This window comes from Typopeltis vanoorti, chromosome 20 (assembly GCF_054136105.1).
Source record: "Typopeltis vanoorti isolate ZY-2024b chromosome 20, IOZ_Tvanoo_1.0, whole genome shotgun sequence".
Lineage (NCBI taxonomy): Eukaryota > Metazoa > Arthropoda > Arachnida > Uropygi > Thelyphonidae > Typopeltis > Typopeltis vanoorti.
Window position 1 is genome coordinate 35218367 of NC_143568.1, and position 17404 is coordinate 35235770.

Below are 17404 nucleotides of genomic sequence, written 5' to 3' on the forward strand. Positions count from 1 at the left end.
TGTTTTTCCATTTTTTTTAATGCCTCAAGTGCAGATTTTGAGTCGCTATAGATGTTTATTCCTTCTGTAATGTTTATTACTGGATTTGAGAGATAGAATTTGAGAGCTGATTGTGAAGTTATTAATTCACAAGTGAAGTTTGAAGCTATTTTGCCAGTTGTGGTTCTGATTTGCATTTTCTCGCCTCCAGGTAGAGTTAGAAAAACCCCTGAACCTCCTTGGTTGAGTGCTTCATCAGATGATTCATCAGTGTAGACAATGACATGGTTTGGATTATTCAAGTGATATATAGTGTCAAGTCCTTTTCTTTTATTTTTTTTGCTGTGAATCCTTTTTTGAACAAGGTTCGAGGAGATTTGAGTTTATCATTGTGTTTTTTGGTAGAATAGTGGAAAAGAATGGCTCTTTGCTTATTTCAATGCATAGGTGCTCTAATCAATCTGTTTTCTAATTTTGGTTGTTAGTAGTTCATGAATTTCCAGTGTGAGTTTTGTTTTTCCATTTTTTTTAATGCCTCAAGTGCAGATTTTGAGTCGCTATAGATGTTTATTCCTTCTGTAATGTTTAGTACTGGATTTGAGAGATAGAATTTGAGAGCTGATTGTGAAGTTATTAATTCACAAGTGAAGTTTGAAGCTATTTTGCCAGTTGTGGTTCTGATTTGCATTTTCTCGCCTCCAGGTAGAGTTAGAAAAACCCCTGAACCTCCTTGGTTGAGTGCTTCATCAGATGATTCATCAGTGTAGACAATGACATGGTTTGGATTATTCAAGTGATATATAGTGTCAAGTCCTTTTCTTTTATTTTTTTTTGCTGTGAATCCTTTTTTGAACAAGGTTCAAGGAGATTTGAGTTTATCATTGTGTTTTTTGGTAGAATAGTGGAAAAGAATGGCTCTTTGCTTATTTCAATGCATAGGTGCTCTAATCAATCTGTTTTCTAATTTCTTGATCATATTGCAACATAGATGATCTCTTTGGTCTGGATTTTCTTGTCCAGGCATCAAAAGCCCTGAGTGAGATGTGATCCTGTTGGTGGCTCCTGATTCTGTTAGTGAATTTAACTGTGAAGAGTTTTCTTCTGTCTTCTAGTAAGTGAAGCCCACACTCTTGTTAAGCTTTTAAATTATTTGTGGATGAGACTGCATCTATGATAATTTTTGCTGCTCTTGATTGTACTCTGTCAAGTTTTTCTTTTGAGCTAGTAGAAGCTGGAGCCCAGATTGATGAGGCATATTCCATAGTGGGTTGTATGAGTGCCATATATGTAATTTTGAATGTCTTCAGTTTTGCACCCCACTTTGTTCCACAAAGCCTTTTGATGATATTAAACTTTTTAAGAGCTTTATTAGATATAATTGTAATATGAGTTGCAAATCTCAGTTTAGTGTGTAGGGTAAGGCCTAAGTATTTTGAAGACTGTTTTTTCTATTTTGGTATTATATATTTTGATTTGAGGGTTGTAATTGTGTCTATTTTTCTATCAGTGGAGAAGATGCTTAGTTTTGTTTTTTTCTGGGTTTATCAGTAGTTTAAGTTCCTTTGCTCATCTTTCTAAGCCTTTTATTGAATTATTTAGGACTTTTCAGATTGTTGAGGGTTGCTACATCATGTGCCAGATTGCTACATCATGTGCATAGCATGCTATTTATGTGTCATTTATTATGTGGGGATGGATTTTTATTAACTTTTGTCTCCAGACGTGATCGTAGGCAGCTGTGAGATCCAAGAATATTGATGTTATCTTCTTTGGTGATTTTTCTTGAAAGCCATCTATGACTGATTGGCAAAGATAAAATAATTGATCATCTGTACTGTATTGAGACCTGTATGCAGTTTGGTAGAAGTTGATCTTGTTATTTTTTAAGAGCCAATTCATAAGTCTGATATGTATTATTCTTTTATTTATACAGAGAGTGCTAGTCAAAGCTATTCGTCTTTTGTTTTTACAGTCACTAGGGTTTAGTAAGGGTATAATGACTTATGTTTTCCAGATTTTGGTAGTTTACCTGCATTCCAAGAGGTGTTAAATATCTTCAGAAGGCAGTTTTTGTCTATTTTTCCCATGTTTTAAATCATATGTCCAAAGATAAGATCGATTCCGGGTGATTTGTCAGGGTCAATTTGACTAACTGCTGTTTCTAATTCTGTCATTGTGAGGTCCTGAGTAAAGATGTCTTCAGAAGGATAGATTCTGGATTGTATTAGCAGATGTTTTGCAATTTTCCTGCACTTTTTGTCTTCTTTGTTGTATTGTAGCTTGCTTGCATTAAAGTAATGCTTGGCTAGTAAATGTGCCATCTGTTTGTTTGTTGCTGCTGTATCGGTTCCTGAGGAGACTATGTTTTTAGGGTGATCAGTATCTGGAAGTGTTGCGTTGTTTAATAATCTGATGATGTTCCAGTGTTGTGAGTCTTTTCTTGGATCTAGTCTATTGCAGAATTCTTCTCACTTTTTTTGTTTGCAGTTAGAAATTTCATCTTCTATGTTTTGAGTTAATTCTATTAACTTCTTTCTATTGTTTTAACTGTTCATTGATAATATCCCTTTCAGTGATCATAGCACTGATATTGTGATCTTTCCAAAATGGAACCCAATTGTTTTTCCTGAGAACTGGGAATTGAATTTTTTATTGAATAATTAATTGAATTAAATAAGTATTAATTAATTATAGAATATGTATATTATAGAATATGAATTAAATAATTATTAATTATAGAATATGTATATTACAGAATATGAATTAAATAATTATTAATTATAGAGTATGTATATTATAGAATATGAATTAAATAATTAATTATAGAATATGTATATTATAGAATATGAATTAAATAATTATTAATTAATAGTAATTGAATAAAATAATAATAAATAAACAAATGTTCATTAGAGAGTCCAGTCTTTTCTCTAAATATAAACATCTCGTGGAAAGGCTTAGACATTGGTTATACGTTCTTACTCAAAGCTTAAGGAAATTACAACATTGCCCGCTAAGGGGGGGGGGGGGGGCCACCATCAGGACTTTTAGGAGAAAGAATAGCTTCCTGCTTCATTCCTCATTTACTGTGTGTTGCGCTTACATGCACGTGCCTTGTATTTAAGTTCCTGTGATAATGGCAACGTGATGTTGCCGAAATATTGGAAGTGTATTAAAATTTATTTTAATGTATATTCTATTGTACATTGTAATTTCCTAAAGCTATTTAGTAAGACTCTATATATAAACCGCCTCCTTTTTCTCTTTAATTTCCATAAGACTGTACAGTACTTCTTATTTAGCATATATATTTTGTTCCGTTCATCTTCACTATCTGTCTCATTGAGTATAAATATGGTCTTACCTCAGGTAATTTAATTATGAAAAGTACAATCACAAATATTCTTTACCACAGAAAACAGTTTCCTTTACTACTTTATAAAAAAAAATGTATCAAGGTTGAGCTCTTGTTCATTAATGTATTTACAGTTTCAGTCTAATTCTAACACTTGTTTCTGAGAAAATAATTCATCAATATCACACCAGTATCTTCAAGACAGAAACAGACTTTCCACTTCAGTGTTTTTACAAATGTTGTAATAGCACATCACTTTAATATTTGCTTCTATTACTATTCGCCTGCTTACGGTATCAATTTGTCAGTCAAAGGATTGACCTTGTTAAGGTTTGTTTTTTTGGAATTGCCCATAACATTATGAGTGTCAAGTTTTACAGAAACTTCCCAAAAAAAAAACAAAATTCCCCTATCTTGTTTTTCTTATTACCTTGGTATCAACACTCCTGTTAATCTGTTTGGTGTATACACACAGTTGTTCAAACAAATGAGGAGTTAATAATAGCATCCAGATTGTCAAAATGCTCTTCCTTCAGAACTGCATTCAAAGCAATTAGCTTCTCTCTTTAAATCGAGAGACCTAGTCAAAGCATGTAAACATCCAGCAGCAGCTTATTCATATGATCTTTTCAGTAAGTTATATGTTTCACTAATTATATCAATTTTAAAACAAAATTTAATATGTATTGCCCTATACTTTTAAAAATAAGACCTTTGATAAAATACGTATAGATAGCTTTCATTATGGGACTTAATGGAATAAATACAGCACATATAAATAATTAACATGTTTAATCACTTCTATATTTCATTTCAGTCACTAAGACATCATCAAGGAAATAATATCAAAAATTGCAAAAAACACACAAATTTGCACAAACACTAAATGGAAAAGATCAGATTGAAAGCCTAGTGTTCTATGAAGGGCACCCTTGATGGGTGCTGTTGGCTAGCTTTAGCTGTGTTGGGCAGAAGACCTAAAAATTAAACTTTTCTAAATTTTGGGAAGTTCAATAAAGCCATTTTGGAAACTTTAATTCTTAGGCCTCCTGCCCAATATAGCTAAGGCTAGCCAACAGCACTCATCAAGGGCACCCTTCATAGAACTCTAGACTTTCAATTTGATCTTTTCCACTGTGTTTGTGCAAATTTGCATGTATTTTTGCAATTTTAATATTGTTTCCCTGACAATGTCTCAGTGATTGAGATGAAATACATAAATAATTAAACAATATGTTTAATCACTTATGTGCTGCATTTATTCCATTAAACCCCATACTGAGTTCAAACCAGCACATAAGTCTAAACAGTCAATTATGCATAGCTTTATTTATTAGACTACAGAAGACTTATCTAACACAGTAGCCTATGGCTCAAACTGCACAAACATGTTCTCACTGTCATAATTACAGGTGCACAGTTTACACTGAACTACTATACATTCAAATCAGAACAGACCTCATCTAGAAAGACATCCCGTTACTTTTTTTTTTAATTAATAATACTGCCAAAACACAAAAGGTTGTTCACCCAGCTGGAAGTTTGAGAGAGAAGGAAAAGAAACTTAATTACATTAGTCTTGAATAACACTACAAAGTCATCCCTGATTATTATAAGACAAAACATGTTCCAAAGAATGCAGATGAATGAAATAAAATAAAAGAAGGGTTGAAGTCAGCTGGATTGTACATGGATGGGAAGTAGACACCAACTCTCGATCCATATACTGCAATCCTTTAATTTGGAGAAAAGTTAAAGGATTGCAGATGCTTATTCAATTGAATATTATTAACAGGCTTATCACTAGTAAAGGTATGCAGTAGAAATTTTTTGCATGACAGAGATGAGTCATTAAGAAGAGAGGATCTTTGATTGTCCACACTGCTCTCTTCATGAATAGGTATCAAAAATTTTTAGGGAGGTTTTTTAAGTGCAACAATACAAATATAGTAAGAATAGCATTCTAAAATTTGTACAGATTAAGTGATTTCTCAGAAGTGATGTAATACCCAGAGCAGAAGTTGAGGTGACTAGAGATGTGATGTGTTTATGATAGGTATCTTACCATACATTAAAGGATCGTGTGACAATGACATTTAAGGAACCATGATGGTGCTTTTGAAACTGTAACTGTGTAACATTACAAAGTTTGTTAAATGAGAGAAAATACACTATAGTCAACAAAACTGTGGGCTGGTGGTAATAATATATATACCAACTTTTACACCACCCAATACAAAAAAAAAAACAAAAAAAAAAAAAAAACAGGGTGTCATTAGCAGATTAAAAAAAAAAGTGGGGGCTTTAAAGATTTGCTCCAATGAGCAAGCACTTAAGCATGAATTTAAAATGATCAGCAATACTTTCCTAAAAAATGACTACAGCAAAAATACTATCAACAGAATTCTTCACAAGACTGCACCTAATAATAAAAATAAACTAGATTCCCCTCCTTCCTCTCATGGCCTGCCCTGTCATATTCCATATTCAGTGCACCTGCAACCTGCCTTATATAGTTGAAACTGGGGACACACACACAATTCCTATCAGGAAAAAGGAATGAACATAAACGACACATTACATTTAATAACTATGGTAAATCCAGCATTTTCTGATCATGCCTTAGATACTCCACACAGAAAAAGCATTTGAAAATTGACTGGAAAAGCATTTGTTCATTACATCACACCAAAATTTGGTATTAGCACAAATTTAAGGAGGCCTTTGAAATCATAACCAACCACCCTAATCTCAACATAATAAGAATAGTCTAAAATCCCAAAGAATATGGATGGCACTTATTCTACCCACATAACAGTTTGTTCTAAGAATTAATTATAATTAGAGTCATAGTACTTCAGGATCTTAGCCTTAATATAACAAACGTTTATGTTAAATTACTGATTAGACCACCACTTTTGTTGTATTAAAATTATAAAAGGTAATTTGAATTTGTTTTCTGGCCGTGCTCACTAGAGGTCAGGCCAGTTAAATAACATAAAGTAGTGCCCCTACGATTACTGTCTGAATTGCAATGTGACTTGTCTCTCTGTGTGTGTGTGTACTCTAGATGATGATCTTAATATGAAGGTCAAGACATTAGGAAATTCAAGTATTCTTAACATAGTAGTAGTCCCCATAATTTTATCAAAATGAATGCTGAATGCCATGTAACATTAAAAGAAAGCATTACTACTAAAGAACCAAGCAGACCTATTATTCAAATATGCTATCAAAACATACAACACATAAAAAAACATCAAATTTAAGATCATCATCAGGATTATCTTCAAAATTTACCTGTTGCACAAAGCCACCATGTTCTGATTTTTCTGCAAACCTTGGGAAAGCCATATGTAATACCTGAAGCAAAATGATTGGTGGAACAGTAGATGATGTTTTGTCCATCGTATCATATAAGTCTCTTAAGGCTGGGGAAAAAAAAAAAAAAAAAAAAAAAAAAAAAAAATCAAATAAAAAAGTGAATATATAAAATTTCTGTTTTCAGGAAACAAAGATCTCTTGCATGCAAAGAAATAATTATTTATTTAACTCTATTTCCAAGAAAGTTAAGAAACTTATAGCATTAGCACAAAGGCAGAAGACTAGGCAATCTAGAAACCCTGCTCAGAAGATGAAGCAGAGTTTTATTCTCTTTGGATGACCAATAAGGGGTTTCAGAACAATCCTTATGTGCTATTCTATATTAATATTTAAAAGGTATAATAGGAACAGTTATTATACATGGCCCATCATAACAGATCTACTAAAATTCACCTTTGATAAAGACTACAAACCTAAATATTTTTAGATGCCACTTCATATCCCCCATGTACCGTACTTTTTCAAAAATAAATCATGAATTTACAATGTAAAATGTTCACAAAAATAGACATACATCAGATAAATAGAAAAATCTTTGATTCTCACAGCAAAAGCAGATAACAGATGTAAAAGAACAAATGAAGCCAGATTTGTGAAGCTTGCACTACAGTTACTTAATAAAAAATTAAGTGGCCATCTGATATTGACAAAACTTACTACTTTTCCAAAAGAAATTATGTTAATTTTAAAAATCTAACCGAACTTAAACAACAATAATGGCTTAATTCTCGACTCTGATAAAAGTAAAAGAAAACAGAGATGTGGAATTGCAATATATTCATAATAAATTATTTATTTACACTATTATTTCATTAAATGCAACAGCTCTTCTTCTTCTTCTTAGCATTATGTCCCACTTGGTTTCAGGGTCCACTGTTTTGCATTTGGCCCTCCATTTCATTCGGTTTGCTCCATCAGTAGGGTGGCCCACGTCTTCTTTTAGGCTGTCCATCCACTTTTTTAGGTATCCTTTAGGTCGTAGGCCATCTGGACTAAGTCTAAGGGTGTGTCCTGCAATAGATTCCTTGTCAACCCTGGCCACATGCCCATAGCAGTGTAGCAGTGCTTTCCCCATCTTCTCTGAAATTGGGGGCAACATCAAGAGTTTTCCAGATGTCATCATTTGTAATATGGTCTAGTCATGTAACCCAGTGTCCATCAGAGCATCTGCATGTATTGCCTATTCATACTGTTTTATTATAGACCAGCATTCTGCTCCATAAAGTGCAAGTGGTCAGATAATTGTGTAATAGATCTTGAATTTGAGACAAATGGTATTTTCTTGTCATGCAGGACTCCAGTGACCTGGTACCATTTCAGTCAGGCAGCATTAATGTATGTTCTGGCATCTGGGAAAGTACTACTATCAGACGTCACATAGGATCCAAGGAACTGAATATAATATACAGAAGTGCAAGTTTTGCTCTTTAGCAAGCTGAAATACAAAAAAACTAGATCAGACTTATTCTCTGAGCAAAAAGCATATCAACTACATTGTGCTCTAACTAATTCGGTATGACCCATTTGTCTTTTCATCTGAATAACCTCGTAGTGCCCATATATCCAAAGCTAAAAGAATTTCCATAATCAGTGTTTAAAAATTAACCTCTAAGCTAAATATATCAGTAAGGCAAAGAAAAACAACCTTGTCAATTTCAGCCTTATTTCATACAAGAAAGAATATTCTTCATCTGCTCACAACTTTGATAATACTCAGATCTTGACATGAGAAGACAACTCTTCCTAAACTGGTTTACACCTGTAGCCTCTCCTAACACTGTATAAATCTGAAATCCACACAACTTTAGAATACCATTCTCACAATGGGATGTGCACCCTCCTAAAAATGCTCAACACTGTTCAGGATTAGTTGCTTAATTAGTGACTCTTCTCACACAGGCTTACTGTCTCACAAGTGTACTGTTTCCACCTTATACCTCTTCTACAGGTATTTTCACGAGTTCTTTTCTGCTGAACCAGCTAACACCATCCATTCACTTTCTCTTAAACCAATAAACAAAAGAGCAGCTGTTGCTCAGCATCTATTCACCGAGCAGCAGCTGCTCCAAATAAACACACCAACTTCTCTTCCTGCATACTTTCTAACTATGCTCTGAAACAGCTTTCCCTAAACATTAAACCTCTGCTGTTCAAAAAACATAATAGGTTTTCTTTCTTCTTGACCACCTGTCCACACACACACACACACACACACACACACACACACACAGCACTGACATGCCATAAGTTTGCAATAACTCATGAATAAGACAGATATATATATATATATATATATATAATATGGATATTTAAGTAACTCATTTGACCATATTCAAGTATCATAAAGATCATTTAAAAATACTCTTCATAAAAATAAGTATAATGAACCATATGCACAAAAATTGATCCAATATACAGTGAGCTCTCACTATAATGATCTCATTAAAACCATATGATTAGTCCATTTTCAGTTTCATTATGTTAAAAGTGGTGTACAAACTCTCTAGCATACTGCTATTTTAGTGTTAAGGCTAATTTCTTTCTTAATCCATATACATCACAGCACTTCTTTCATGTTAAATATAATAAATTTCTCTACAGGCTTGCCAGCATTTGCATCTAATAAATGTTTCATGAAAAGTGAGCAATATTTGTCTTTCACGGAGCATAATATTCCTTTGTCTTGGGGTTGGTAAGGAATGTACAGTTTGGTAGTAAATACGCTGTATAAACGTTTTTATTACACATGTTCAGCTCTGGGGTGATCTGAACAGTTGCCAAGAATGAGAAAATTTTTGCAATCTTCCAGTAGGCCCACAGATGTGTAGTATGTGCAGAATGTCCAGTCATTCTCATTTGCATGATATTTTAGGATTAATTTTAATGCCTTTTGTCAAGGCCTAGGCATTTAGTTTTTCCTATTACATCTGTGCATACATGCGTGTTTGAGCATCCTAGGAGAGTAACTCTATCCTTTGATTTTTCTGAATTCTGTGGGTTTGTTTGGCTTCTGCTGTTAATGTCTTTTGCAATGTGCATTGCCAATATAATGTAGTTTCATTTATACCTTCCTCGGGACTGAGGTGGTTGTCAGCTATAAGTTGGACAAATTTGTCTACATATTCTATAGTTCCTTCATGGTTTGTAGACTGTTTTTCACAAAAAAACTGTGGACAAAAATTTTATGACACTTCTTAAACCTTTGAAGTCATCCTTCACTACAATCACACTGATGGTAAGTATGAATCTATTTAAGTCTTGATATCTTAAGTCTATTCTTGATGTATTCTTAAATAGTTGCTCGTTATCGGAAAAAGTTTACAGCCTCACAGTTTCCTGTCCATTACCGTGCCAACAAGAAGGGGTGGGTTACCACTGATATTACATCGGATTGGTTTCAAAACTGTTTTGTTCCTGAGGCTAGGGCTCACTGTAACTCGGTTGGATTAGATCCTAATTGCAAGAACTTCTTATTTTAGACAATTGTTCGGCACATCCAAAAGCCGATCTTCTAGTGAAAGATAATGTTTTTGTTGTCTACCTCCCATCCAACTGCACATCACTAATTCAACCACAGGACAATGGTATTATACGTTTGATGAAGTGTAAGTATTGATCCCTGTTAATGAGGCACCTAGTGAGTTCAATTAATTCAGGTACCCCAGTACAGAAGAAAAGCAGCTTATACAGGAACTTCTTGCTTATGCTAAAGATGTAACTGATGCCAAGGAGCTTTGATCAAGGATAAATAAAGATGCTTTAAAGGAATGGATGAATGTCGATGCTAATGTGCCTACAATTCATCATTACATTGATTCTGAAATTGTAGATATGGTTAAAAGTCTGGAGAGAAATGCTTCTACAGGTAGTGATGAAGATGAAAGCAGTGACGAAAATAAGGAAGATGTGAGAGAAAGAATCTCTATTGACAGGTTAATTACATTGACAACTGAACTGCTGGCTGAACTAGAGCAACGAAGTTTTGTAAGTGAACAAGAAATCATGAATGTTTACTTGCTCCAAGATAAACTTATTAGAGAAAGACCCAAATATATGAAGCAGCAGACACTGCACGATATATTCAAGAAAATAGCTAGGAAGCAGGAAGAAGCAGCAGTGGTGGTCCACATTTGATAATCCACTGCCATTAACTTCAAGTCAACTAGATGTGCTGTCACCACCATTAACATTTTATTAATTAAAATTCTGAGGAAATATTTTATTCAGTTGAACTAAAATTCTGTAGAACTGTTATATTTAGTTGGTGAACATTAAAATTTCATAAGCTTTTCATTTAGTGTTTAATTTTCTTTCTTTAAAGGACTGTACAGGTAGTCATTTTCTGTTAAAAATATACAGCATATATAACCATCCGAAATCCGGCACCATTCAGGTCCAGAGGTTGCCGGATTTTTGAATACCTACCTGTACTAACTGTGATCCGGAGGATGCAAAATTAATAGCTCTAATCCTATTATTATCACTAAAATCATGATGACTATCTGGGCAAACTATCTCTCAATTTGTTTGTCTACATATATATATATATATATTTTTTTTTTTTTTAATTAATTAATTTTTTTTTTTTTTGCTACTTTAGTATTAAAGTCACCTATAACTAATTTTATACAATGCTCAGATAAAGAATTGTATATCCTTTCTAGTTCATAAAATTTATTTTTTCTGTTTGATGTTCCATGTCAACAATGGTTCCATACCAACAAACAAATGTCAAACAGATGACTAGAAATACAGATATAACAGAGTTAATCATCTATTAGTGTGAAAGTTCTTACATATGGCAAGATGTTATCATGCACCATAAAACCCAGACCATTTTAATGTTTATCATTATGTGTTCCACTGTAGAATAGTGTCCTATTATTTTTTCTTTATGTTTACATGACCTAGCCATCTCCTTTCTTGTACAGGCTGAGATCTGAATATTGTAATTTGCGAATGCTTCAATAACATATTGAAGAGATCTAGTTTTAAAGTAAGTTTTATATTCCAAGTTCCAACTTTAGGTCCATTTTGTCAGTTCTGATTAGTTACCACTGTGAATAGCCTGATTTTTAAACCTAGTAGATGTTTTCATAACCCATGGGATATCTTACATTATGTGTTATGAGAGGTATCTTGCATCAGACAGTCAGCCCGTTATAATAATCCCAAATCTGGAGTACCGTGGTATCTCTCTTAGTCTACTTTTACAAAACCTATAGCATATCAGTGCCTTTGTGTGAGCAAGAGGTTAATGGAAAGTAAGAATCTATTGATGTGTTTTGTGAACAGCTACTAGTAGTCTTGGAGGAATGCGTTGAAAGTAAGGTTCCAAAGAACAAATGGTAGATGGAATCAAAGATGAGGATAAGAATCTGGTTTAATAAATTTGAAACTGAATTCTGTATAGATGTCTAGTCAACATCCATCCATACACAGTTCAGTTTCAAACATATTCTTAAAAGAATGTGAAGGAACAATGAGGCTAGTTCTGCAGTACACTATTAGTGAAAATATCTAAAGAAGAGGCATATCTAAGAGAAAATAATCTAAGAGGAAGTACTAGAAAATAATCTGAGAAAGAGAGGGATAAAGGGTATCTGTTGAACAGACAGTCCTCTTCTGGATAGCATCAAGCATTCTTAGAGAGGTTTTGGTGTACCATGCCAAATGTGTGAATGGTATTTCCAAGGAGGGGAGAATTTGGATTTATAGTTTCAGCAAATGCACAGATGAAACTTTGTGTCTTGAGCAGAAAAGGACATCTAATTTTTCTGGAAGCTAAAAGGCTATGGTATATTCATGTGAAGAAAGACTAGAGATGTAAGTAAACTCAAGGAAAGAAATCTGATCTTTGGAGATCTGTGTGTTATCACAGGTAAGGGGGAGATGAAGTGAGATCTTCACCTGAATGAGACCTTTTTTTTGAAGAAAAAAAAAAAGACAACTCCATTCTAGTAGCAATGAAATTCAAAAGGATATCCTCACTCTACTGACAATATCAGTTTAAGAACATTGATTATAGATGATCTTGAAGAATCACATGATTGTTCACTACAGGGATTATCAATGAAGAGAACAGTGAGTATGACTATCATCAGCAAAGCTATCGAAGTAAGTGAAATTACAGAGTTCTAGTGTACTCAGGCAATGGTAGGGAAACCTAAGGAAAGGACACATTTCTACTGCAAAGGGAAGGTGGCAGACCATATGATTGCAGTTTTGTAAACAGGCCTTGTGCAAATGCAACCAAATGCTTCGAAAATATCAAGAGTGACCAAGAGTTTCTTTAAATTTTTCTACAAGTGCCCAAATATGGATTTACCAAAATCTATATTTGGGCACTTGTAGAAATCTGCCCAAATACGGCCAGATGATCAGTTAGGTATCAAGGCCGGTTTGAAGACATACCGACTGTCATTAATCAGCAGCTGGGCCTCCTGATTGTGATGAAGTTTGCTGTTGATAACCTACTTCATGAGAAAGCTGAAATGAAAACAAGAGGATGAATCTGACGACTGACTTTTCTTGCCCTTTTTATTTCTGAAATAAGTAAATATAAGCATGGTTCCCTGATGCAGGGTAGATGCTATAATATGATTAGGAAAAATTAAAAAGGTCATAAAGAATTTGTGTTAATTCTGAAGCATAAGTTTCAGCAAAATTAGAAGGATACATCTGGACCAGGTGACACGTGGAAGGATATTCAGGATTCTTTTTATACGTTTTTTGATATGAAAAACCAAAACCAGAGATGACAAAGAGTGAACTGTTCGTAGAAATGTAGGAGGTAATTTGCTGTAATCATCTAAGCAAGTTGAGAAGAATGGCACAGGAGATCCACCTTATGTTTAGGAGATGTTATGATGGACCATCTGGATGTGTGAGAGGTGGGAGCATAAAAGGACCTTAATGGCCCTGGCAAGAGACCAGAAAGTCACTTTTGAAATCAGATGTGAATGTATTATTTTATCATGGCCAGAAGGAGAATGGAAACAGTAACCACAGAAACAAAGAGTGCTAAGTCACAAAGCTCATTCCACTTGGCATTGTATCCAAGAACACAATGAGACTAATAGATGGTTGAAGGTTGTTTTGTAGTAAAGAAAACTTGGATAAGGTTAGGGTAAGAGTTACTAAGAGGAAAAGTTGTCCACAGTATGTATGAAAGGAGAACTAGTTAAAAAAAAAGATCAAATATATTTGCAGGATGATAAGGATAATCTGTTATTCTGGGACAGATGGGTGGACTGACTTAGGTCATCGCTAACTAAAAATATCTCAGAATCTCTTCCAGCTTGGTCATTAGAAATGGAGAAGGGAAACTAGTTTGTGGTCACTGACATCGTAAAGTAGACTTGGAGTGAGAAAACTGAACTCCAGAAATAAAGAAGTTGTAGTGTTTATGTGAATTTGGAAAGAAGTGAGCAATTAATGCTACAAATGTAGTGAGAAAATTTCTAAAAAAAAAAGGAGGGGGTTCTGGGCCTAGTATTCCATGATATGAACACGTTCTCTATTAAAATACAAACATACCATCCTTGTAAGAAAAAAGGAATTGGGTTAGATATAGTTTGGATAACTGAGAGTGGAGAAGAAGTTGAGATCAGCAGATGAAGTTTTATTAGGAATAATGCAAATGGTGGTATACATTGTTTATTGTTAGTATTAAAGTCATGAATGTTTGTGAATGGATGAGAAAACATTTTTATGTTGTATAAATGATTTTTTTTGTGATTATTTCCTAGGTTTTTATTGCTTTTTCAGTAGAGAAATGCATCTGCAATTCTCACATTGTTTAAAAAATAAAATAATAAAAAAAGAGGAAATAAAACAATGAGAATTACAAAGAAATTTTCCTGATCAGTGTTCCAGGTAAGATTTACACAAATATACTTCAGATGAGGCTAAGAAATATGAAGAGAAATTTGAAGATGAATGAACCAGTTTAAGGTCATATAAAAGGATATCATGATCAGATTTTCACTTTAAGACAAATAATAGAGAAATCATAAGAATATAACAAGGATCTTAGATGTTTTATAGAAAAGACAATGACATGATGCCAAGAGGAAAGTTGTTAAAAATGCTATAATTACATGGAGTAAACCATATAACGGAAGTAATGCATTTTTGGACTCAGGAAGATGTCATGTAATTAATGGGATGTTATATCAAGCAATAGGTAGTCTATATATATATATAAAGCTGTAAATCAGTGGTTAGAATTGAAGGAGGTAGAGAAAGATGGTTTGGTGTAACACAAGGTGCACACAACATCCATTGTTACAAATCATCTATATGAATCACATTATGAAGAAAATGAGGCATTAAACTTGATATCAAAATTGGATATATTAATCTCAGCTATTTATTTTATGTAGATGATGTTATACTCTTAAATAAATGTCATACAAGTGTCTGCTAGATATTTTATCTAAAGTGAATAAATGCCATAATAAATTTAGTATTAAAATCAGCAAAAAAAGCTAAGAAAATAAGCAGGATCATTGAAAACATTACCTGCATTCTGAATGTAGGATGTATAGAACAAGTAAAACATAACTATTTAAGAGCAGTTTTTAGTAAAGATGACAAATTAAATATGGAAAGAGATAACAGAATAAGCCCAGAGACCACAGATATGAGAATTCCGAGAAAAATCATGAGAGTGAAAATATAGAATAAAATAAAATATATCGAGCAATACGTAGTCATATATATATATATATATAAAGCTGTAAATCAACGGTTAGAATTGAAGGAGGTAGAGAAAGATGGTTTGGTGTAACACAAGGTGCACACTACATGACATCAATGGAAGAATCAATATTGACAATGAAGATATTAGAAATGAGCTTGAAATAATTAGCATTCAAGAATGTGTGAGTAGAGCTTATCTAAGGTGGAATGGGAGATCAAAAAGTTTAACAAAACAAGTGTTTGATACTTGACACGAACGGCAAAAAAGTTCCAGAGTGATGCATTTAGTAGTTCCTTAGAAGACCAAAACATTAGATGTGACAAACAGTTTGTAACGTCTCCAGTAAATTGTTTGGAGAAATTAGGAATTTTGCATTTTGATAGGGAGAAAGTAATAATGCAAAGTTAATCATGTAGTATCATCATCATCATCATGATCAAATTCCTGCCATGTACCCTCAAGGGGTGTACAGGATATGACAGTACTACATGAAAAAATTACATCATTACTAACTTCCTATCTACAATTTTCCTCCAAATCAGTCTGTTACTTGTCAAGACTCCAACATTATCAGATCTTATATTTCTATCGTCTAAGGCACTTTGTACCATATCAATCCACCTATATCTTGGTCTTCCTCTGGGTCGTTTTCCTGCCAACCTGGCAGAGAACACTTGTTTTGCTAATCTTTCCTCTCCCATTCTATTTAAGTGACCATACCATCTGAGATTAGCTCTGCTAACGCATTCCTGGATGCTGACAATGTCAAGTTCTTTCCTAATATCCTCATTTTTAATATGATATTGCCATTGATGCCATCTGTTCACGCCTCTAATCTTTCTCAGGACTCTCATATCTGCGGTCTCTAGTCTTTGGTCAAGTGTTTTACTTCTGACCCAGCTCTCAGATCCATAAGTTAAAATTGGTTTGAACACAGTCTTGTATACAGCTAATTTAGTGTTCCGACTAATTTCTTTCTTATTCCATATGAATTTATTCAATTGACTTCCCACGATACCAGCTTTGCTGATTCTGTTGTCTATTTCTATATTTAATTTACCATCTTCAGTAAAAATTGTGCCTAAGTAGCTGAAATGTTTTACTTGTTCCACAGGTTCTCCATTCACAACACAGTTGACATTTTCAATGATTCTGCCTATTTTCATTGTCTTTGTCTTTTTATTGCTGACCTTCATACCATATCTATTACAACAGCTATTCAATTTAGTCAGAGAATCTTGCAGACTTGTAGCAGATTTATTTAGAAGTATAACATCATCCGCATAAAGCAAAGAGCTGACATTAACATCTCCAATTTTGATATCAGGTTTAATACCACATTCCTTCATAATGTGATCCATATAGATAATGAATAACAAAGGGGATAATGTACATCCTTGTCTCACACCAGATTTAACATTAAACCATTTTCCTGTACTTCCTTCAATTCTAACTGCTGACTCACAACTCAAATAAAGACTAACTATTGCTTGATATAATGCCCCATTGACACCATACAACTGCAGCGTATTGAATAGCTTCTCTCTTGGCACCTTGTCATATGCCTTTTCCAAATCGACAAAACTTAAATACAGATCTTTGTTATATTCCCATGCTTTCTCGACTATTTGTCGTAAAGTGAAGATCTGATCCTGACAGCCTCTATTTGGCCTGAATCCAGCTTGTTCTTCACCAAGCTTTTCTTCCACAATTCTTCTCAACCGTTTCTCAAGTATACTTGCATAGATCTTGCCAGGAACACTCAGTAGGGAAATACCTCTGTAATTCTCACATTCAGTTTTATTTCCCTTTTTATATATGGGTACTATGAGAGCTCTACTCCAATCATCGGGAATTCGTCCCTCTGTCCAGGCTTTCTGAACTATGCAGTGCAGCCACTGTAAGACTCTTATACCACCATACTTCAGCATTTCTGGTCGAATATCATCTACTCCTGCTGCCTTTCCACATTTCAAGCC

General features: G+C 33.9%; 1 protein-coding gene across 1 annotated transcript in view; it reads right to left on the reverse strand.

Moving 5' to 3' along the window:
* Window positions 1–17404, reverse strand: part of Usp14 (ubiquitin specific protease 14) — a 231536-nt gene that overhangs the window by 164156 nt on the left and 49976 nt on the right. Inside the window, exon 7 of the mRNA XM_090410762.1 lies at window positions 6635–6765. Within this exon, the coding sequence (XP_090266888.1) occupies window positions 6635–6765 (131 nt within the window). The remainder of the gene's footprint in view (window positions 1–6634; window positions 6766–17404) is intronic.